Below are 25,331 nucleotides of genomic sequence, written 5' to 3'. Positions count from 1 at the left end.
GATATCATGTAAAGTTACGTTACAATCGTGAAAAATTTCCGCTAACAGTCACGTAACCGGTTGGAGTCCATGATGGTTTACGCGATGGTTGGCGGAAATTTACACGATGGTAATGTAATTTTACATTATATCTCATGTAAAAGTGCACTAACTCTAGCATTCCCTTTATGTGCATGATTTCTCGCTGAATTTTAATTACATATTTTTTTCTGTGTACCGCAACCATGAAAATCATCTTTTATCATTGAAACTGAAGGCCAAACAATGTGAAAACCACAAGACAAAAACTTCATATCCAGAAAGTTTCATTCAAATCTGAAGGGGTATTACCAGGATGTGTTCAAGATGGTGTGAAATGCGTCAAGTGTATTTTGTCATGAAAAACAGAGCTCTTGATTAGGGTAAGAAATCTAGCTCTGAACTAGTCAAATTGTAATCTTAATTTGAACCATTTCGAAATTCATTGAAATGACACACTTTTTGAGCAAATATTGTCCCAAAAAGGTTGGTAAATGGTTTCCCGTAATATAACCTTGTAGCATTGACTATAAAAGCATTGAATGAAGCGTTTTTTTTTGCTTTGAAAATAAGTAATTGAAAAATCACTGCGATTTCACCCATTTCCCTCCAGAGGAAGCACATTTTCGGTGCACTCGTACAGCTTACGCATTGTATCACACGCAATAAGTGAATACGTTAATTGAAAGCAAATTCATCGTAGAATCGACCAACCGAATAATATTCCACATTATTTGTCATAAAATTATCAAGTTTACGTAGTTATTACTTGGAGAATCTTATCTTGACTTGAACCATTTGTAATCTAAATTTGAACTAGTGAGAGAAAGCGAGCTTCTAGTGTTGGCCTGCAGACTGCGTTAGTGGCTGCTTTGTTTACTCTTGAAGGATGGAAAATGCCAAATTTTGTTTCCAAATTCTTGAGGAATTCCGAACATACTGAGTCTGCCTAATGAAAAATAGTTATGAGAATTAGCAGATCCATGTGATTTTTAGTCGTTTAGCATGGAATTGGCTGTTGTGGGAATTGCTCGAGCTGCTGCCGCCAGTAGTTCAAATCTAGATTAAAATTGGTTCAAATTATGATTACGATAGTTCAAATTAAGATTAAAATCATTATTGACAAATAATTGAATTTTTTAATGAAATGTGGTGCAAATGTAAACTTTATACCACTTTACAAAAAGCTAATACCCGTGGCTTTCATATACCTGAGACTTCACCTCAGTAAATTATTTCCATGTGGATGAAAAAATCAGTCAAAATTCCCGATGCTTCAGAAAGCCGCAATTTGGATCATCTCATGATTACTTACCCTACTTTGAAGGATGATTTGAAAAGCTTCGTGTACTTTAGGCGGGTTGCCCCAGGCGGATTTTAAAGGATTTCCTAGGTTTTCGGGCAGTTTTAGAACGACTTCAGGGCTTTCAGGGGTCCTGAGAAGATCTCAGCGAGGTTTTAGTGAGGCTTCCGATGGGTTTCAGAGGGTTTCGAGGTGTTTCTAAAGTAATTCCACGGGGATTTGAGAGGGTCTCAGGGAGTTTAAGGAGAGTGTCAAGAGAATGAATGAACGGCCTTCAAGGAGTTTTTCCTAGTCGCGCTGCTGTGTTTTGTACAACATGTTGAAACAAGTTCGCTTGTTGTACACAGCATCAGCGTGGTGCTGGCGGTGGTATCCGTACACGCGACTGCTAGATGGTTAGGAGGGGCTTCAGGAGATTTCCAGGGGGTGGGAGGCTTCAACGAGGGCCTTTTCTGAAACCTCCTGGGAACCCAGAAGCCCCGAAAACTCTCGTGAATCCTTTCCAAAAACCCACATTATATCCAAAACCCCATACCCTCCTCACCACCCGAAAACGCAATTAAAACACGGAAAACCAATGTGGCAGCTCAAAATTTTCAACTTTTTTTTTTTCAAAAATCTCCCGGACAGAGTTACTTTTTACTTTTGAAACTTCAAAAACATGATAAACAATAAATATATTTTAATCATTTACAGTTGTTTGTGATTGATTAATCATGATTAATCATGGTTTTTAATCAATGAGCCATTTTTAATCATAAATCCTAATCAATAATCACAGATAAAACCAATTCTAATCATTAATCATAATCTTTAATCATCCTAAAAATCAAATTAATCATTAATCATAATCAATAATCACCAAAATTGAAATTTTAATCATCAATGATTAATCATGATTAAAATTTATGTTAATCATGAACGCTCTGGAAACAAATCATGGCCATGAACAGAGTTTCCACGTACCTGCGCAGGTTTTTGTAGCGGTGTGGTGTCTCGATCTCCAATGCTCTCCTGGCCGCGGAGTTCTCGGCCGTTGTCGACGAAGACGGCTTGCTTTGATGACGTTCGATTCGACGTCCTCGGTAGCGATGGCGGCAGATGGCTTGCCGCTGTAGCTGCTGCTATGGCGTGCAGCGATGCAGGTTGAGCTCGAGTAAGATGGCCGTATTACAGTGCGGAAAAAGTGGTGGCTGGACGGATAGTTTATTATCCACCAGAGTTTAGCACAGACAGAGTCGTGCTTCCCGGCTTGATCCTCCAAAGGTCAATAGGGACACGACAGAGCCCAGCGACCCGGGTTCGTGTGCTTAGGTTCCTGCTGGACCGAGCGGGGAACCCCACGCCTTCTACTTCCCAAACTCGGACCTGGTCGACGTACGGGGAACCGAGCACTCGGATTCTCTCCACCGAGGTTTATGGCGTGTGTGTGAAGAATTAGCATTAAGGCGAAACTGGAAGCATTTCCTCACTTTTTGGTTTTTGATTTTTTATTAAATAAAATTAAATTTCATTAATATTTTCAAAATCGGGTTTCGTGTACATGTAGAGTATGGATCAAGGTATCTTCTGATTTTTTTTGTAGTGGAAAATGTTTTTCGTTTTTGCAAAAACCATTTCTGATCAAAATTTCACAAAAAAAATGGTTTCTGCAAAAATGGAAAACATTTTCTACCTCAAAAAAATTCAGAAGATACCTTGATCCATACTCTACATGTGCACGAAAACCGATTTTGAAAATATTGCTTCGTTATTTAATAAAAAATCAAAAACCGAAAAAAAAATGAGAAAATGCTTCCAGTTTCGCCTTAAGTTAAAATTCACAAATACAAAGAAATTAAAAAAAAAATATGGCGTGTGGTGAAGTCGACGATGGTTTTTGGCGACCGCCAGAGTTGAATCGTTCGACTTTGACGACGAACCTCACTTCTCTCCGTTTAACTGCCTCGAAAGGCGGGCCTTAGCGGACACCCGAGCTCTATTTCCGTCCCTCCTGAACGAGGTTGACGCCTGAAGACGCCATGAGCATGAGCATGAGATGACCATACAATTCGTAGTTGCTACTCCGTTACTGACCAGAACAGTCAACATTGCACAGGGAACCAAAAGGATGGGGCCTGGGTGTAGCTTTCCATCCTCAATGTGCAATTTTGAAGGTTCAAAACTTTATATTGTCAGTACCGGTGCCGGCAACGTCATTACGGTCAGTCATCGGGGAAGGGAAGGAATGTTAGTGTGACATCCGTTGCTACTAGAGACCGTGTGTACCTCCGCATCCCCACGGTTGTCACAGGAAGGAAGCTTGTTAGTGGGAATGGAAGGGATAGAAAGTTAGATGGTACAAATGTCCCAAATGGAGGATAACGTGCTTCTGGAGCCGGCCTTCTGATACCGGATCAACTTGCAATAACACACGTTTTAAGCTTCCGTTTAGTGTTACTGCCAATGCTGAAACCCGCGCCGTAGCTTTACGAGAAAACTGGACAACTAAACAACTAAAATCGTTGCTTTTGAGTTTCACCGATGTTCTTGTATTACTTTTTTTTCGCGTTTCCGTGTTAATAAGATAGCGGAGAATAAAACCATTGTACATATTTATTATCTGCGAATATTCGCAACGCGTAATATAAGTTGAAGGTGCGATGAACAAAAATACATTATCGTAAATGTTCGAAAAAGAAACCGAAATTATGGAACTCGGCACGAATAAATCTACGCGGAAAACGCTGTCTACTTGTCACTATATCGTACGGTAATCTTGACCTTTCTAAAGAAAGATATACTTCGCCGTTTTAATCGCTGATTGCCTGCTTGTTAATCTGAAATAGAGAATAGTATTAAATTGTGATACGTTCTCCACTGTTATATTTTTGTAAATTGTTATTTATATATAGGTTAATTTTACTTCCATCCCACTGAAACAAACGGTATATTACACTAGTTTACAAAATAAAACGAAAGTCGTGAACTTCTGTCAACGACCAAAGTTTTTGAAGCATAATTTAGCGCTGATTTTGAAACCGTGCTTCAAAAAATTTTAAAATCTGTTCTACGATTTTGAGTTTTAGCACAATATAGAGTTTTACAACTTTTTAAAATATAAAATTTACTAAAATTCAAATATCTTGCGTTTTGTCAACCAATTCTAAATATTTTTCCATAAATTGAAAGCTGAATATAATACCTTTCGATCATTTGAATGCAGGTTTTGCGTCAGATTGATGAAATTCAAGATATTGGCGAGTTTTATGGACAATCTCCTTAAATTTTGGCGAAATTTCCAAAAATATATGAAGAAATGTATTTTTTTCAATAAGGAAAAAACAAAATAAAAATTCTTTCTCAACGTTTATTTGACATATCATATGTAGGCGAGTTACAGTAAAAAATTCAGCTCAATCGGAGCATTGATTACGAAGACTGAGCTGTGTGAAGTGAGCGGCTTTGCTTAAAAATAGAACAAAAATCGAGTTCAAATCATCAACCTTGTATGGAAAGTCGAAAAAATTTCCGCTCTACTGTAATTTTTTTCCTTCGCGTTTTCGAACTCATGGCATGATTCTACACCAAAAATGATCATCAGCTTATCGAGTTCAAAAATGCTGTAAATTAGTGTTATCAGCGAAAAATAGAGTAAAAAAATAAATAAATAAATAGTGTAAAAAAGTACACCAAGTCTTGATCCTGGAATGTTCCTGCATTTAAATAAACCAGGCTGGAAAATAGCAAGATCAAAACTTGATATGGTAGATCTTACACCGTAACGCGCCATTCCAAGGTGATCTACCCACGTTACGGGTCCTGAAGACGCCATGGAATCCCAAATTCGACTCCGCTTGTCGAGTTCTCACACCTGCACCAGCCCGTACAATAAAAAGCGCCTAAGCGCTGAAGTCCAACGCGAATAAGATTTTCAAATTAAATAACGCGACAAACACTATGTTAGAAGTGAGCACGCATGAAAACAAAAAGAACGGATTCAATCAGTGCCGCAATCGCTTGGTTTCGAATTGGATGAATATGGGAGCGTGAGATTACTGATGGCACACATATGGGTAATTCTCGCTGAGACTGGCCCACTATTTACACCTTGTCTTCAAAAATGTTTAAGGTGCCGATTTTCTGAAAGCCCTCGCCTAAAAAGTAAGAAAAATGCATTTGGTTACTCAAATTGATGGACCCCCCGTTAGTTAGAGCCACAACAATGTTTGCAGACCCCTCGATTTTGGTCAAATGGTGGCTCACTAAAACCGTTATAACTCAAAAGTTTCACCGAAAACCACCTCAAAACGAAATGTTGTTGAAAAGAGGAGAGATAGAGCTACTATTTACAATAATAAAAAGTTGGGTCGGCCATATTGATTTTGGCCGCCATCTTGGATTTTTATGCCAAAACCTTTTTTTCACCATGAGGGCAACCACCGATTTTCAAAATTTTTGCATCAATTGAAATTTGGGACATTTATACATAACATATCAAAAAATTAGAGATGTCTTTTTCTTCTTTCAAAAGTTATCTACAGTTTTGTAAATTAAGCCACGTTTTCTCCATACATTTCCATGCGCACCGGCAAAGACGTACAACAGCATCCGAGTTGTATACACAAAGGCGCGTGCCGCAAAATTTGGCCAAATCGGAGGTGCGTTTCCGTTTTTGACTGTTTCTCAATGATGCGGGCATTGTTTTTATTACTTTTTTAGTGTTTTGAAAAGCTTAAACCTTCAACTTTCCATTAGTGGGTTCAGAATTTTAATTCGTGTTAGTAAACACTGCGAAATAACGCTGCATTTATGTAAACGGTCGGCACCGGGCCCAGTGGTATGGTTTACAAAACGGCAGATAACTTTTGAAAGGAGAAAAAGACATCTCTAATTTTTTGATATGTTTTGTATAAATGTCCCAGCTTTCAATTGATGTAAAAATTTTGAAAATCGGTGGTTGCCCTCATGGTGAAAAAATGTTTTGGTATAAAAATCCAAGATGGCGGCCAAAATCAATATGGCCGACCCAACTTTTTATTATTGTAAATAGTAGCTCTATCTCTCCTCTTTTCAACAACATTTCGTTTTGAGGTGGTTTTCGGTGAAACTTTTGAGTTATAACGGTTTAAGTGAGCCACCATTTGACCAAAATCGAGGGGTCTGCAAAAATTGTTGTGGCTCTAACTAACGGGGGGTCCATCAATTTGAGTAACCAAATGCAGTTTTCTTACTTTTTAGGCGAGGGCTTTCAGAAAATCGGCACTTTACACGTTTTTGAGGACAAGGTGTAAATAGTGGGCCGGTCTCAGCGAGAGTTACCCATATGCTATAATCGTTTCTCAGATCCTCTTGGCTCCCATTTTCATCCTATTATAAACAAAGGATTGAAGCACTGTTTGTTTTGTATCATTTTTTGTATTTTTGTGTTAGGAGTGAGCACGCTTCTTCTTATTCTTCTTCTTCTTTATGGCTCGACGTTCGCATTGGGGCTTGACCTGCCTCTCTTCAACTTAGTGTTCTTAGAGCATTTCTACAGTTTTTAATTGAAGGGCTTTCTTTGCCTGCCAATGATATAACTATGCCCAGGGAGCCGAGAATTTTTTTCCGACCGGAACGGGAATCGAACCCGCCGTCTTCGGATTGGCGATCAATAGCCTTAACCACTAGGCTAATTGGAGACTCCTTCATGGAGTGAGCATGCATGGAAACGAAAAGAACAAAATAAATCGGTGCCGTAATCGCTAGTTTTCAAATAGGATGAATTTGGGAACGTGAGATTACTCATGGCACTCAGACCCTAACCCTATATTTACATATAACTGAAGTCGCAACCTCGCTGGTTGACACAGCATGCGAGGCTGCACCACTAACGACATTTCCTTTCTCCAAAGATATCTTTGTATGATATCTTTGAGCTCCATCATATAACATATGCAAACCTGATGTGATTAAATTCAATATGTTCAGCAAAACTCGGACGTCACAATCAATATTCCTAACCAAATTGCGTCAAGAATCAAGTGACAAATCGAATCAAATAACTTCGTCAAATTAGCCTCTGGAAATATTTTTTTTTCTATCTTCCAGTAGAGTAATATTGCACTATGTAGCTGTACCATACCATCCAATGCTCTCCATAAAGTTTCTACCCATGCGTCACGGGTTTCGTCATCTATGTCGTCGAAGCACATGTACATATTTTGTATCATGAGTCCAACGCAGTGGTTACGCATTTTCGTAAGGTGAACCCGGTTCATCTAATTGGTTTGGTGATTTTCCATTCAATCCCTGTTGTTTCCTTGGGTACTTCCATTCAACATTTTTGTTTCCGACGAACTGAGAATAAACCGATGAAAATCAATTGTGAAAACTGTTGTACATAGATTTATTCGGAATGGCAATTTATTGCTCAATAAATCATGGTACATATTGGTATTGGTAATCACATCACAAAATTATGTTTGTCATAAACATGTTGTTCGTTTTCAAAGGCTTAAGCATTATTCGCGCAATTGATTTTTTTTTCCAAGTTGAATAAACATATGGAAATTAAAGGGTTTACACAGCATCAAATGCCGCATAAATGTGACCAAGATACGCAAATGCCACCTACAAGCCTTGTCTGGAGTAATGCGATATCGAAAAAATAATGGACAAAAACTGAAGACTGGAGATTAAGTGTGATAGTAATCATCTCCGCTGGGAGTCGATTGAAATATTGTGCGGTGATGAATGGTTGCATTACGATTACGCAAGGACTCTATAATTAAATATATGCTACACGTCGTGGAGCTGGATTGAAATTTGATAGCTTCGTAAAAAAACCTTCTTCTTCTTCTTCTTCTTCTTCTTCTTCTTCTTTTTTATGGCATGACGTTCGCATTGGAACTTGGCCTGCCTCTCTTCAACATAGTGTTATTTGAGCACTTCCACAGTTATTTACAGGAAGGGCTTTCTTTGCCTGCCATTGCATGAATTTGTACATTGTGTGGCAAGTGCAATGATACACTATGCCCAGGAAGTCGAGAAAATTTTCCCGATCGGAACGGGAATCGAACCCGCCATCTCCGGATTGGGGATCCATAGCCTGCATTGAAACGCGTTGAAATGCCTCTAACCCCCCGAAACCGTGAGATTCATCTGAGAGCCTGTAAAGCACCCCAAACGCCCCGGAAATCTTCTGCTACACCCTGCAACACCTTTAAACGTCTAATAAGCACCCTGAAACCTCCGGGAAGCTGACCTGACGGCAGCCAATGAAGTCCCCATAAACCAGCCATAATCGCCTTGAAATGCCTCTGAAACACCTCTGAAAACTTCGTTGAACTCACATAAAGCCTGTTAAGATCCGTTAAACTGCCGTGTGCAGCATAATTGTCCCATGATCTATGGGAATCCCTAGTAACATGGGACAAAAATACTATTCACGGCAGTAAACTCCTCAGAATCCTTCTGAAACGACCCACAAATGCCTTGAAACATCCCAAAGCCCTCTGAAACCCCAGTGAAGCTTACCTGAAAGCCTATGAAGCCCAATGAAACCTTCTGAATCACCCTAAACGCCTGTCGAATCCCCATGAAGCCCCCGTGAAACCCCCTCTGCAATCTTCTGAAACAGCTATAAAACCTCCTGTAACTTAATGAAACCTCCTGAAATGCCTTGACGTGCCATTGAAACGTTTCCCTGAAACTCACTTGAAAGTGCTCCGAAAGCCTGCATGATTCTCCTTTAAGTCTCCATATACTTCTTAGGAACCTTGAATTCAATTTAGGTAATAAACCGAATCCATTTAGATAAAAATTTTATTCATGCAGTCCACACTTATTATCCTAATTAAGATTCTAGAGATTCTTGCATTATTATTTTGAGTGATTCAGGCTGAAATTTCTCCTCCAGCTAGAGATAGTACTGAGATTCCTTCAGGATCTCCTCCATGTATTACCACATACTTTTATCCAGTGAATCAATATTCAACCATCGCACAACAATAATGACAATGTCGCAACCTGAATTTGTTGCGACATTCTACCCAATGCGACATACGTTTGTCCCAACTTGAACAGAATAGGGCAAAGTTCGTGCACCACGAGTTTAGAGATTTTTAAGCCTTGCATTGTGATTTTCGTGTGGTAACTTCGAGTCGATAAACACTGCAACGCTGCTGAAGATGTATCATCAAAAAAACAATTTTTGGTTGGTAGTAATTGATTATTCACGAGTTGGAAAGTACGCAACAAATTCAGCTTCCGTTTTGTCTGCAACGAAAAATTTCGAGATCATGTCATTATCTGTTACCAGTTGGGATAAAGAGTAATCGCCACGTCTTCTTTGTTGCTTGTTTTGTGCCTCTCTTGTCTGACAATTCTCTTCACTGCTTTTATCGGAATTTCCTCGAAGAATAACTCCAATAACTTCTCCATGGATTCTTTAAGAAATTTATTCAGAAATATTTCCTAAGAATTTTTACGGATATTGTTTTAGAAATAGTTTAAGAGTTTTGCCTAGAAATCTTTGCAGACGCTTATTTATGCGTTTCCTACAGGAACGCATTTTCCTACAGGATTTTTTCTAAAGAAATCCGTCCGCAGATTTCGTCAGGTTCACTTAAATAAATTCTCGAAAAATTAAAGATTTTCTTCTGTAGTTTTTCTTCAGATATTTTTTCAAGAAGTTCCACATTTTAATTCAAAGGCACAATCCAAGATTTCTACAGGCATTCTACCGAAGATTTCGTTAGACAATCTTTAAAGGGTTGTTCAAGAAACTCTCTCTGGAATTCCAACTCAAATTCCTTTGAGGAGATATACCCAGGAATCGCTTCATAATTTTTGGGATTTATTTAGGAATTCCAGCTAGAGATCTCTTCAGAAGTTCTAACATTGAGTTTTTCAGAATTCTTCCAAAAGATTTTTTTCAAATCCTATAAATTTTTCTAAGGAATTCTCTAAGAATTCTTTGAGAAACATCTTCAGTGATTCCTGCAGAAATCCCTCCTAATTTTTTTTCGAAAGTGTCCTAGGGTGTATGTGGAGTTTCCTACAAAAAAAAGCGAAGAAGCGCCTCATGAGATTTTGCAGAAGTTCTCCCAGAAATAATACTGAGAGTAAGGAATCCCTGAAGTAATGTCTAAGTAATCCTTGCAGTACTGTCTCATGAAACCTTTTAAAAAACTGCCGGAGAGAACTTTGGAAACGCCTTGAAGAATTTTTGGGGATATTCTTGGACAAAAATTCTTGAAACACTTTCTTAGCTTATATCTGGAGCAATTCCTGGATTAATGCCTAAGATAAAACCTTAAACATCCGAAATAAAAATCACGAGAGATTTCTGGAAGAACTCGCTATGTAATTCCAGAAAAAGCTTAAACAATTTCTGAAGTGATTCCTGGAAAAATATGTAGAGGAATTTCAGAAAGAATCTCTTAAAAAAGCCTGCAGAAATCGTAAGTAAAAGTATTGGTGAAATTCTTGAAGAAATTCCCAATTAAGTTTCTGAAGGACCCTCAGTGCATTTTCTGAAAAAAATTCTTGAAAGATCTCTTGGAAATACTCCTCAAGGGATTCGCAAAACAAAAAAAAAAAACAGAAAATCCTTTGCAATTTCTGAAACGATTTATACACAAAAATCCCTAGTCTACTTCTTACAAAAAAATATGAAGGTAATCCTGCAAAATTAAAAAAAAACTTGAGGAATTCTTCAGAGAGCCTCTGCTGAATAAATTCAAAGAAATAAATTTTAAAGTAACTTTAAAAGAATACTTGGAACAACTAGAGAACTCTCTCCACATATTCTTAGAAAACTTTCTTGAAAACATCCTTGAAAAATGCTAAGGAATTGATTTTTGAAACTTAAACAAGGAAGTTCTGAATAAATCCAAAGTAATGCATGCAGGACTACCTGAAAGAACTATTGATGCAAGCTCTGGAAATACTGCCAGAAGAATCTCTTGAGAATTTACAAATAAGTGCGCGAGAAAACCCCTGAATAAATGCAGCATTACTTCTAGGAACCCCTGCAAAAATTCAGATAATAATTTCTGAAAAAGTTTCTATAAAATTTTATGAATTCCTTAAGAAAAGCAAAAGAGACATTTCTGAAAAAAAATCTCCAAATCTTTGGAAAAAAATATCTTTTTAAGAAACGTTTGGAGGAGTCCCCGTAGAAACCCATGGGAAACATTCCTAGAAGTGTTTCTTGAGCCATTTCTAGAGGAGTTTTCGAAAAAATTCCTTTTGAAAAAAAAAATTGACAAAGCTTCTTAAGGAACTCCTTTAGAAATGTGAAATACATAATAGAATATAAGCATGAACTTATGTAGCTAACCTATCCTTTAAAGCATTTCCTCTGGAATCCATTAAGGAATCCATGGAGATGAATATTTTGAGAAATTTCTTTATAAACTACAGAAAAAGCAAAAGGAAAATTCCTGGGGGAATTCTCGAAAGAATCTCTGGATCTACCAAAGGTGGCTCCAAGATCCACACCTTACCCTACCCTGCTTATAAATACTCCTTCCCGAGAAAACTGTGGGGATGCTGTGGATTCCACGGTTGCCAGTAACAACGGTTTTCGAACTAACATTCCTTCCCTATACCGATGACCGTAAGGACGTGGCCGGCGCCTTTATTGACTTTCAAGTATTGAACTCTCGATTTGTGCACAATGCACATTGAGATTGTGTAGCTAGTCCCAAGCACCATTCATTGGGTCTCTGTGCAATTTCGATTGTTCTGGTCAATAACGAAATAGCAACTACGATGTGTATGCTTTGATTTGCATGCCTCGTGTCCGTAGAGTGTCCCCCAAAAAACGCGCAATTTCTTTTACCAAGCATGTTCTCTCAGGTATGTCAAACTACTGCACTATTTTATGTTCAACAAGGGACAGAATTAGCTCGCTAATTCACTGCACGTTTCCGTGCATTTGTCTAATTCAACCTAATTCGATTCAAATTTATGCAACGTCGACAGCCAAAACTAAGATTTGTGGCGTACAAGGACAGCAGACCCACCCTTCCCGCACGGATCCACTCCGACATCTACACCCTTACAGCTAAACCCATTGCCATTAGAATAGATATTCCTAATATGCAAATCAGCTTGAAGCAGCCAGTGCAAAGCCAACCGAATTCTCGAATGACGTGCGTCCGTTCGTTTGACGGTATGTGCTTGTACTAATTCAACCATGCACGCGAGACATAGGCACTTGTACAACCCTATACCAACATCTCACTGCAAATGATATCCTGCTAATTCGGTTCCGTCCTTCCTTGCTTGCTTCCTTCGATAGACATTCGTGGAAAGTCCAATCCTGCTAGTTTAGGGCCGACAAACGAGTAATTTATTATGTGGAAACGTTGCTTCCTGTCCATCGCCGTCGTCGTCGTCGTCGTCGTCGTCGTCGTCGTCTTGCTAGACCTAGACGATAAAGTCAGCCTGTAAGGCTCATGTGCCGAATGCATGCGGCAAGGTTTATTCAACTCTCGGCAGGCAGAGTACTGCTGAGCTACTGAGCTGGAGGTATGCAGTGTCTGGGACACTCAACGAAGTGCAACATGCAACAGTAATGATAATTTCATACATCTCAGACAACCAGAACAGTGCCAGAACTATGAAGAGGTTTGTTTCGTTTTTTTTTGCTATCTGTGGTCAGTTTTATGCGGCCATTGTTTTGGATAGTTGTGTTGTGTTTCGAATTGCAAAGATTTTTTTTGGTGAACGGTGATTCAATATGTGGATTTTATTTAATTGAACATGTTATTTTTAGAAGTTCTGGATCTCATCTTGAGGACTTTTAGCTAAACAAACATTATCATGTAAAAACGTACAATAGGGGGATTCACTTAACAGCGTATACTGATTAAACTGATTAAACGTCGCGATCACCAAGACAATCTTTGATTATTTCAATCGCAAAATCATGAAACATTTCAAATAAGCAGAAAATCATGGCTTATGCGAGGTATGCACTTCAAACGGAATCGCTCAAGTAATTTTCGATCAGTGCATTATTTTTCCGTGACCGGAATGGTCAAGAAATTTAACACAGCAAGCCCCATTTGATTTGACGTTTCGTTTCAGCTCCGTACAGCTCCGTACTAGGATCCGGAATAAAGCAACGCTTTATTATTTCTTGAGCGATTCCTTGCCTGAATTTTCCACGCATCGAGATAGGCCAAGAAATTTCTTGCGATCAGCGTACTACCCATTACGCAGCAGTTTAATCTGTTTCGTGAGTACCCCTAATATACTTTCGCGTGTCCTGTTCAACTGAGGAATCCTTCGTCGGCGAATACCAGGCTGATTTTCGAGAGAGCCGATCAACGTTGGCTGAACGGGCTCGTTTAGAAGTTAACCATCAATGTTTAACTTTATGTTAAACAAATTCATCCACAACTTCAAACTTTTACCCACCTAGCACCACTTCGTCACCACTACCACGGCCGGACCGACGTTAAACACCAGCAATCATGTACTTAGTCTTTGTGGAGTTGATCGTAAGTCCAATCCTCGCAGTCTCCCTCTTAAAAGGTACGAACGCCTCTTCCACGGCCCGACGGTCGATTCCAATGATGTCGATATTGTCCGCGAAGCCCAGGAGCATATGCGACTTCGTGACAATGGTTCCGCTCCTGTGCACACCAGCTCTCCTTATCGCTCCTTCCAGTGCTATGTTGAACAGTAAGTTCGAAAGAGCATCGCCCTGCTTCAGTCCGTCAAAGGTTACGAACGATGACGAAATTTCATCCGCAACCCGTACACTTGATTTCGATCCGTCAAGCGTCGCACGAATCAGTCTAATCAGCTTCGCCGAAAAACCATGTTCGATCATAATCTGCCATAACTCGTTTCTCTTCACTGAATCGTACGCCGCCTTGAAATCAATAAACAGATGATGGGTCTGCAAGTTGTACTCTCGAAATTTATCGCGAATCTGCCGCAGGGTGAACATCTGTTTCGTCGTTGATCGGCCCTCACGAAATCCTGCCTGATATTCGCCGACGAAGGACTCCTCAATTGGCCTCAGCCTGTGGAACAGAACTCCGTACAAAATTTTGTACGCTGAATTGAGGAGTGTTATTCCTCTGTAATTCGCACACTCCAGTCGATGCCCTTTCTTGAAAAGAGGGCAAATGAGACCATCCAACCAACTATTTAGCAGGCAGTTCTTCCTCCTCCCATATCTTCAATATAATACGGTGTACGAGTTGATACAGGTGCTCACCACCATGCTTGAGAAGCTCGGCCGGGAGTTCGTCCTTCCCAGCAGCCTTGTTGTTCTTCAGTCCCCTAATGGCTGTCTTGACCTCGTCTAGCGTTGGAGGTTTCACAGCTTGTCCGTCGTCGTCGATTCGAATTCTATCCGTCGCTTTTCCACTCCCACCGTTCAACAATACCTCGAAGTGCTCTTTCCACCTGGCAGCCACCATTGTCTTGTCTGTCAGCAAGTATCCATTACGGTCGTTGCACATGACGGGAGAAGACGCTGTTTTTCTCCGCATGCCATTGACAGTTTCGTAAAAACTCCGCATATCATTCTGTTGCATACTCTCTTGCGCCTGAGCAATCACATTTTCCTCGTGCTCTTTTTTCTTTTTGCGGTGGATTCGTTTTTCGGCTACTCTTGCTTCCCTATATCGCTCCCTGCTCTACCGGGTCCCCGACACCAACATCCGGCTTCTGGCGACATTCTTCTCGTCCGTTACTCTCTGGCACTCCTCGTCGAACCACCCGTTTCTAGGTCGTCTTTGAGCAGTACCTATCACCTCCCGCGCTGCTGTACTCATCGCTCCGTGGATAGACTCCCACAGAGTGTTGAGATTATCGCTCTCGTTGATCTCACTTATCCGCTCGTCCAGCTTCTGGTGATAGTCAGCTACCGTACCGTCTGCTGATAACCGCTGGATGTTGAAACCCATCGATCGCCGGTTCCTAGAGTCCGACACGGTTGATAACCGAGCTCGAATCTTACTAACTACGAGATAGTGATCTGAGCCGATGTTGGGACCTCAAAAAGTTCTAACATCAATTACGACCGAGAAATGTCGGCCATCTACCAGCACATGGTCGATTTGGTTGCAAGTCTCGCCGTTTGGGTGTCTCCAGGTGTGCTTGCGGATATCCTTGTGTGCAAAGTAGGTGCTACTAATGGCCATCCCAATGGCGGCAGCAAAGTTGACTAATCTCAGGACGTTGTCATTAGTGACGGAGTGAAGGCTCTCCGTACCGATGATTGGACGGAAAAGTGCATTGGCGTCACCGATGACAATCTTAACATCGTGTTTTGGGCATTCTCCATAGGTCGTGTCAAGACATTCATAAAACGCATCCTTCACATCATCGGTTTTCTCGTTTGTCGGCGCATAGACATTGATCAGGGTGTAGTTAAAGAATTTGCCCCGGATCCTCAATACGCAGATCCGCTCGTTGATCGGCTTCCACCTCATAGCTCGCTTCATCTGTTTCCCGATCACTATGAATCCGACCCCATGTTCTGCCTTATCGCTGCCACTGTGGTAAATGTTATATTTGAACGATGTGTTGGCGACGGGATCCACCGCCCTGAATTCACGTTCACCAGTTTTGGGCCACCGCACTTCCTGTATAGCAGCTACGCACACACCAACTTTCTGCTATTCACGAGCCAAAAGGCTCACTCGTCCAGGTTCATTTAAGGTCCCGACGTTCCAGGTACCGAGTTTCCAATCATAGTCCTTATTTCGTTGCCAGGTCGGTTTCCGTGAGTATCGTTCGCATATTCTATTTCTTACTTCATTTTTCATAGTGTTGAAAGGCTTCGACAGGCTACCTTACCGGGGTCGCGCTGCCTACATCGCGTTGGTGGGGTTGCCACCTTAGGTATAGCTGACGCGATACAGCGTTTCATATTCAACCGCTGGATGTCAGAACAGACGCTGTTTGAGCCGCACCGCCCTGGTGAACAGACGCTCGGGACGTACCTCCTCAATCTAGCTGAAGTCAGAAGGACAACAGTGGCCAGGCTGCACTACCTGCTAAGCACAAAACTCCTAGCTGGCGGTCTTTGTCATCGCTTGACCCGTGGAAGCATTAGGTAGGAACTTGTGAGGACCAGAGCTATGTTGGACGTTCTCCTTATCGACTTACCGTTTTGCAGACTCGATTAACTGTTATAATATGAAAAAAGTGGTTAATTATATTAATTAAAACAGCTGTGCAAAATTGTAAGCAAATCAAAAATGCAAAATTGAGATAATTTTCGTGCTCTGTAAGAGCTGTAAAAGACGGAGGGGCGCCCAGCAAGAGAGTGGGGAGAAGTTAACCATAAAAACCCCTCCCTTGGACACCGGCTGGGATCGATCGAACAAAATTTTCAGAAATTTTTAAAAAATGCTCTTATAAACAGGATTATTTATTTCTGTTTCTCGCACGTAAATCTACATGAACGTAACTAAATCCTGGTACGATTGTACATGTCATGTGGCATTTGCTGCCTGATTACTTTTCCATTCAAAACTTTCTTTATTTCCTGCGAAACGTAGATCAGCGCCGTGGAAACCATTTCCAACCAGAACACTTCATTCTCCTTCAGCAAGCAGGTGACTGCTTCTGGTTGTTGTTGCTGCTGCTGCTGGTCAAGATGATCGTTGTCCCATTTATGCTTGACCTCCACCTGCTGGTAGTTGGCTTTGTCCCCACTGGTTACCACGTATCTTGTTTCAGAAGATCGCTTGGAGCGCTCGCGTTGACCTCGGCCGAACTTTCCGAGCAACTTTTTGCCCATTTCTGAAAAACGACAAGAAACATGATTCTCTTTACTGAAAAAAAAAAAAAACCTATCAAGAAAATAACAACATCACATCACCTGCAATCTGAGCCATGGGGCCACCCAGTTGTTTCACCACGCCTTGCATGGCAAGAGGCATTTTGTCCATGGCTTCCTGCAGCATGTTTGGCTCCGCTGAAATGGAATTCTTAACAGATCGCGTTATCCTCCGGTAGGACAACCGTCCCCCTCGATTGGTGTATCTTACCGTGCAGAAGAACGTTCCCACAGCAAACACCAGGAATGCGAGTTTGAACATTTTGCGACGGGGTTTTCTGGTATTGACGGTCCGGGAAGTACTAGCAACTGTTTGCGACCTTGCCCGCGGTTATATAGTTTACTTTGTAATGGCGATGCATTGATCGGATGTAGCAGGTGTCGAAAGCTATGCATTTAACTGAATGTGCGATAGTAATCCGTAAATGCTATAATTGTTATTTGCAGACACTGCATCCCAGATAGGTTTTTTTACCTGTTTTATGTCTGGTTTAGACGGTGCAAGTAAAATAAATCAAGTAGGGTATGTGTGCCATCAGTAATCTCATGCTCCCATTTTCATCCTATTCGAAAACAAGCGAATACGGCACCGATTGATTCCGTTCTTTTGTTTTCATGCGTGCTCACTTCTAACAAAAAATACAAAAATATGAAACAAAACAAACAACGCTTCAATCCTTTGATTTTCGTAGGATGAAAATGGGAGCCACATGCTTAATAAGGGAACCAATACCCTAAGTGGAAAATGCCCAATTTGATGCGAATTGAACGTGTAAATACCACCATTCACCTGACTTGAGCTAGTGACTTGACTTGAACGAAAGTTGAACTTCTTCATTTAAGTCAAACGAAATCATCTCACTTGCCTCGTCTACCCCCGCGATTTATGTGAGTTGAATTCAAGTAGTCTGTCAACACTCAACTGAGATAAATTCAATTCAGTTTGCTTACGCAACTCAGGGATTGAACCTTTGTTACAAAAATAAAAGAAATTAATTATTACAAAGTATCACGATACACAGAGAACCTTACAAATGCACATTATACAGACATCACAAATCCACACAGCACAACATATAACATAAATGTGCCCTGTTATCCAGATGGATAACATCTTCCGATCACAGGATGACGAGGTTTCATTTATTGGTTTAGGTCCATCAGTCATCCTGGAATTGTATTTTAGTTGGCAGTATGCCTTTTAGTTCACAGCATTTGTTGCTGTGTTCATAGCTTGGTTTTGTCTAGGAAAACTAATCCTAATCGGGTATCCCGTTTCGGGTTTCGATACTAGAGCTCTATCACTTGAAGTCTGTGTCAGGGAAAGGTTTACGTCTCTAGTATTTAATCGCGGCCCGAAATGGCCTGAATGTTGGCAATCAAAATAGGATTGCACTTCATTGGCCTCTATCCTGCCAGAACCCTATAAATGTTAATTAATACTAGGGGAATATTGACAAGTTAAAATTCAACATGTAACACAAAGGACGCAAGAATATTAAACTTTGAACACATTAAACAATTATTCTGTCTTATTAATGTAACAAATATTTATACCCGTAACACCTTGTGAACACATGCTTCAACTGAGATGCATTCAAGATCAAGAGCATTCAAGTGAGCATTCAGGTCGTTTGCACATATCATTCATTTGGAATAAATATTTTTGAGAAGTTTTCAAGTCAGATGCTCGTTTCAGTTGAACAATGTAAACCAGGCGTTACAGTGATAGTTGTACTGTAGAGCTTTACGCTGTTGATGAAATCTAACAAAGTAATCAAAATAAAAGGAACAATATTAAGCATTTCCAGCCCAAAGCTCGAAAAAATTGCTCGATATTTTTTTAAATTTGAATTTAATTTTGTTCATGCTCTAGATTTCGTGAATCATTTACTTTTGCACATCATATTTTTTTTCCTTATCTAACTTTTATAAAATGTGTATCAAAATACCTTATTATCTTCTTCAAAAAAAATATAACTTGAAAACGGTTTGTTATGTTAAAATGATGTCTTCGAAGATGTTTGACAATATTGCAGCGAGTTCGTGGTTCATCATTCTCCGCCACACACCGTTCTCCTGCACACCGCCGAAGTTCGTCCTTAGCACGCGTCACTCGAGAACTCCGAGTGCTTGCAGGTCCTCCTCGAGCATGGTCCATGTCTCGTGCCCGTAGAGGATCACCGGTCTTATTAGCGTTTTGTACATAGTGCATTTGGTGCGTGGGTGAATCTTTTTCGACCACAATTTCTTCTGGAGCTCGTAGTAGGCCCGACTTCCGCTGATGATGCGCCTTCGAATTCCACGACTTACGTTGTTGTCAGCCGTCAGTACGGATCCGAGGTAGACAAATTCCTCCACCACCTCGAAAGTATCCCCGTCTATCGTAACATTACTACCCAGACGGATCCGGTCGTGTTCGGATCCGCCTACCAGCATGTACTTTGTTTTTGAGGCATTCACCACCAGTCCGACCTTTGCTGCTTTGTGTTTCAGGCGGGTGTACAGCTCTGCCACCGTTCCAAATGTTCTGTCAATTATGTCCATGTCGTACGCAAAGCACACGAATTGTCCGGATTTTGTGAAAATCGTTCCCCGGCTGTTGAACCCGGCTCGTCGCATCACACCTTCCAAGGCGATGTTCAAGAGTAGGCATGAAAGTCCATCACCTTGTCGCAGTCCCCGGCGAGATTCGAATGAACTGGATAGTTCACCCGAAACCATTACGCTGTTTTGCACACCGTCCATCGTTGCTTTAATTCTCCATAGCTCTGTGCGGTCGATACTGTCGTATGCCTCATCGAAAATCTGCAAAATCAAAGCCAAACTCAAATACTCCTGAGATAGGGGGATTAGGGGCATAATGGACACCCGGGGGGAAATGGACACCCCTGTTTTTGCCGAGACCGTTGACTTTTATGTAAAACTTTTAATGCATAAGTGTAAAGGAACAAGTCATTGTTCTATTTACAAAAGTACCATTTATATTCCTTCAAAATAATCAAAATATCATTGAAATTGAAATATGTTTTTAATATGGTGGATTTCTTATAATTTCGAAGCAGCAGCAAATAAGGTATTACGAGTGATTGTGTGTGTCCACCATACAAACAAGTGAATTGTTAGCTTATCTACATGTATATACGTAGATTTGGCAGTGGATGAAGTATTATATTTTTGATCAGAACACACTGAAAATAGCAATTTCAATGTTGTAGTCTGTTCGGGGCGAAATGAACACTGGCAATTATGAATGGATTTACGCGCGTTGCATACTGTTAGGCGTTTTAGAGAGTTTGAAAAAAATCAATCCGATTATTATGGCCTAAAATTCATTTAATTAACTTTGACGTTATGTAAACTCGTCTACGATGGAGTATTATATCTGTGGTATTGATCTCCGTTGGCAAATTACTTAACTGGTCGATATTCGCAAAGATACAGCATAAAATATGCAGGGGTGTCCATTTCGCCCCGTACCTTTCCTGCCAGCCCCAAAAAACACACGGTTTTCAATTCATTATTTCTTCACAATAATGACATTCAATCAGCTGTAAATGATTGAAATACGTAGGAAACAAGTTAAAGTTGTAAGCCAACTGATAATATGTTCAGTTTTTGTCTGTTATACAGGCCTAACATACTCATTTGCTTAGGGTGTCCATTATGCTCCTAATACCCCTACTTCTACGAAATCCCAGGGAACTCGCCTGTGCAATCACTTGGAATTTCTTTAAAACAGAACTTGGTATTCTCCAAGAAGTTTCTTCTAGAATTCCTCTAGGTTTTTGTACCGCTTGATTATCTCTTGGAATTCGATGAGATTTTTTCGAGGAAAGAGTTTCTTACATCTCAGATTTTTTCAAAAGTTTCTTTTTGGATTAACCCGTGTCCTTTCTTAAATTAATTCTTGTTTTTTTCGGGGATTCTTACCGAAACTTCATCAGGAATCTTAATAGATAAGAGAATCATAACCACTAAACTGGGTTTTAATCAAGACAACCTATTGCAATTTATTAAAGAGTTCCTTTAAAGATTCATCAAGATTTTCCTTCCACAATTGTAACAGGAGTTGCTCCAATCTTCAAAATTTCCTACGAGAATTCTTCCCAGATTATTTTTTTTGAAATCCCTCCAGAAAATCTTTCCGTTTTCTTCCTGGAGCTTCCTCTGGGGTTTCCCTAGAATTTTCTTCTGGAATTCCTCCGAAAGCTTTTTTTAGAAATCAATCGGGAGTTCTTTCTGGGATTCTTTACAGAGTTTCTTCTGGTATTTCTCCAGGATATCATTCTGTTACTCATCAATCTTCACGAATTCTTTGCACGATTTCTGCAGAAGTGCCTTCTGAAACTTTGATTTTGAAAACTTCCAAGATTTTGCTGAATTTTATCTTTATTTTATATTTGCTTTTGGAATTTCTCCAGTGTTTCTTAAGGAATGTTCATTAAAGAAAGTGGACACCTGTTTTTCAATAGAAAAGATTTATTTTCGAACAAATTCATAAGTTTATTGTATATATAAGACAGTCAACATACATGTGACCGAATTCACGTGAGTTTGAACATTTACTTCGCATTTCTGAAGAACGCTCGGACTTTCCTTTTGACACCTCCCGTAAGCTTTCGTTATGCCGTAGACCTAATTTTGTTGAAGCAATCAACAGAACTTGCTTCTCTTACATCTTTCTTGAGATGCCGCTTAATTATAGTCCAGAATCTTTTCACAGGACGCAGTTCAGGGAAGTTTGATGGATTTTGCCATTTTTCGAAAAAATCGACTTTTTCCGTCTTGAGCATCTCTAGTGTAGAAGAAACGTAATGAGCGGATGCCTGATCCGGCCAAAACAATGGAGGATCCGTATGTTTTCGATAGATGGGTAGAAGTCGTTTTTTGATGCATTCCTTATGTTATTTTCACCGTTGATCGTTCCTGTTGTGAAATACGAAGAACTGTTTAAGCCGCATGAACAATTTGCTAGCCACACCTAAAACTTTTTCTCAAATTTTTCGGTTCTGATGTACTCTATATCATCCATCACATCTGTCCCCTACTCAGCGTTGAAAAATTGCGGTACCGGAAGTGTACTAGTATGCCAATTCTCGAAACGACAACTTTTTGGAACACCATTTGTGCAGAATTTATCTGCTAGTCGCTAAGCTAATCCAACCCATCGCTCAAAATTTCTCACTTTTTTCCGTTTTCTTTGAATGTGTTGCCGAAGTGAACAATGTTTTTACACACTGAGCAAAAATTCACAATTTTTTGTTTAGTTTTAACTCCAAACTATTGGTATACAGATGTCCACTTTCTTTAATGAACAGTCCTTACTGCGTTTCCTTCAAAAGCTCTTCTTGGGCACCCTCCAGGAGTTTGTTCAAAGAAACCTCCAGGAGTTGCTTATGAAAGTTGCTTTTGGAGTTGCTCCAGGAGTTACTTTTGGGCATCCTTCAGAAGCTCCCTCTGCAAATCACCCAGGAGTTCCTTCTGGATAATCTCCCAAAATGTCTTACAAAAACTTTACGATAGCGATTTCTGGAAATACTCCAGAATCCTGAAAATCAAACTATGAACTGCGGCCCGAGGAGAGGAGAATATCAAAATGAAAACAACGGAATCACAAAATCTGTTTTTATATCTTATTTTGTTATTATTAACTTATTGAGGCATTACCTTTCCATAACATGTTTTGTTTGACAAACTTATTTGGTTATGATCGTGCTATTAATATATTTTCTTCATATAACATTTCAACAACATGTTTTGTTATAGAACAAGTTCAGTTATTATTGAATTATTGGGACTTTGCAAATATTTGATCATCAATAATACAACAATAACAAGTTTTGCAATCAAAACTACACCATTCGTGATTGACGTTGTTCACAGCATTTAGCAAGGAACTGTTGAGGAAATCATGTTTTCTTGTCACTTCCTCTTGCTCTTCTTTCTGACATTACATTCTAACTGTGTTAGTAGGGAGCATCCATTAAGTACGTCACGCTAAAATTGGGGAATTTCGACCCCCCCCCCCCCTTCGTACGGGGTTTCGCTATATAGCATATATACTTAACACATTGCTTGCACATTTTCACAAATTCCCCTTCCCTCTAAGACCATATAAGATCTTATAACTCATTTTGCTTTAAAATTGTTATCAATAACTTGTTAATTTCAAAATTTGTTATTGAAATATTTTACAAATTCACTATTATTAAGTTGTTATTGAAACAAACAAAACGTGTTATTCAACTGGTCTTCCAGGAACATTTTTTTGTTATGGTTTTTGTTATTTTGCCGCTTATGACAGACAAGTTTATAACATGATATGTTATTGTAATAACACAAAAATAACTCTTTTCGTTACTCAGTTATTTTGTCAAAATAACATATTTTAATATGCTGTAGTTATTCTCTTCTGCTCGGGGGAAGTTTTTAAATCGAGAACTCTTCCAAGAGTTCCTTGGGAAACCTTCTAGACATATGGGAGATTCTTTTGGGAATCCTTCAAGAGTTCCAGGAGAAATCCCTAGATCGAATTCATGATCCCGGACCAAAATTCTATTCCCTAATGGCCAGCAGACTAAAATCCTAAATTCCCTAAAGGAACCTCTTCCAGAATAAATCCATTAATCCTCGAGCGATCGCGCTGTTGTGTTTTGTACAACACGTTGAAAAAATCTCGCTTTTTGTGTTCAGTATTAGATGGTGCTGGCGGTGGTGACCAACCGCGCTAGTTATAGAAGGTTAAAAAATCTAGAGGAATCCACAAAAGATATACAAGGAGCAATCCCTAACAGAAGTAACTGAAGAAATCCAAGATAGTATTTTTGGTGTAATCGTACAAGATAATAAGTAATGAATGAGGGAAAGCTTGAATTATGCACTATTTGGAGCTGAATGAAAATATGTTGTAAGTAATTGTGTAGCATACGCCTTTCATGTCATCATTGGTAGTTACTTCCATTTTTACATAGATGCATTACGTGAAGAATAATATTAAACTATAAATATCTAGTACATAGTATTCACAGGATTGCAAGTGCATTTTTACATGGTTCTTATCATTATATGATACGAAAATTGGGCGTTACCTACTAAAAAATGTGCATTTTAAAAACCGGGAAAATTTCAGAAATCGTACCGGGAAAACCGGAAAAAAGACGGGAATTTCAAAACTGATATTTAGTGGCCACCCTGTTCACTGTACTCCAGCAGTCCTCTCGAGGGTCTTATCGAGCACGCCCTCGTCTGGCAACGCGGCCTCGAGATTCTGCGCGTATGCTGAGGCGACATCCGGCTGTTTCAGTTGCTCTAGGTTGTACCGTGGTGGTCGCCAGTTACCGTACATTGTTGATGACGGAGAGTTTTGGGCGCAGTTTGACCATCACCAGATAGTGGTCAGAGTCGATGTTGGCGCCACGATAGGTCCTGACATACTGACATACTGACAAAACCTGAATTTGACTTAAGGCGAAACTGAAAGCATTTCCTCATTTTTTTTGGTTTTTGATTTTTTATAAAATAACGAAGCAATATTTTCAAAATCGGTTTTCGTGCACATGTAGAGTACGGATCAATTGATCTTAAGGTATCTCCTGATTTTTTTCCAGGTGGAAAATGTTTTTCGTTTTTGCAGAAACCATTTTTTTGTGAAATTTTGTTTAAAAATGGTTTCTGCAAAAACGAAAAAAAAAATTCTACCTGGAAAAAAACAGGAGATACCTTGATCCATACTCTACATGTGCACGAAAACCGATTTTGAAAATATTGCTTCGTTATTTTATAAAAAATCAAAAACCATAAAGTGAGGAAATGGATCCAGTTTCGCCTTAATGCTAACCAACGAAACATGTTATGTTTGGACAGTACCTAATCAGAAATAAGTTTTAGAAGTAAGGCTGCAAATGTGACTTTAATATGACAAATGAAACATACTGTGCATATTCCACATGTTTGCTGAAACCTTAGTTTGACTTAATCCAAGACTTGGTCCAAACAAACAAAACATGTTATGGTTACACTGTCTGTCGATTTGTGGTCTTGAAATAATTTTCCAAACCCCAGTTTTCGAGGTATTGACGATATAGTTCAGCGGCTGGAAAACGATAAAATTGTGGGGGCCGGAAATCAGAATGCCTTTGTGAATAATTTCGCTAAATTTCCGTTGTGTACTGTGGTGAATAATTCCCAAGTAACAATGAATGCTGAGCAGTGAGAGTATTGGCT

General features: G+C 39.8%; 1 protein-coding gene across 1 annotated transcript; it reads right to left on the bottom strand.

Annotated features, from left to right (window-relative positions):
• Nucleotides 1–14,807: 14,807 nt before the first annotated feature.
• LOC109411574 (uncharacterized) lies at nucleotides 14,808–18,457 on the bottom strand. The gene is made up of 3 exons (XM_019685120.3): nucleotides 17,317–18,457; nucleotides 17,148–17,256; nucleotides 14,808–17,068 (listed from the first exon to the last, which is right to left on the bottom strand). Exons 1-3 carry the CDS (start codon nucleotides 17,365–17,367, stop codon nucleotides 16,734–16,736), a joined length of 495 nt encoding a protein of 164 aa, XP_019540665.2. The 5' UTR covers nucleotides 17,368–18,457; the 3' UTR covers nucleotides 14,808–16,733.
• Between the last annotated feature and the right edge of the window lie 6,874 nt (nucleotides 18,458–25,331).

This window comes from Aedes albopictus, chromosome 3 (genome assembly GCF_035046485.1).
Source record: "Aedes albopictus strain Foshan chromosome 3, AalbF5, whole genome shotgun sequence".
NCBI lineage: Eukaryota > Metazoa > Arthropoda > Insecta > Diptera > Culicidae > Aedes > Aedes albopictus.
This window is presented reverse-complemented; position numbering and strand designations above follow the sequence as displayed.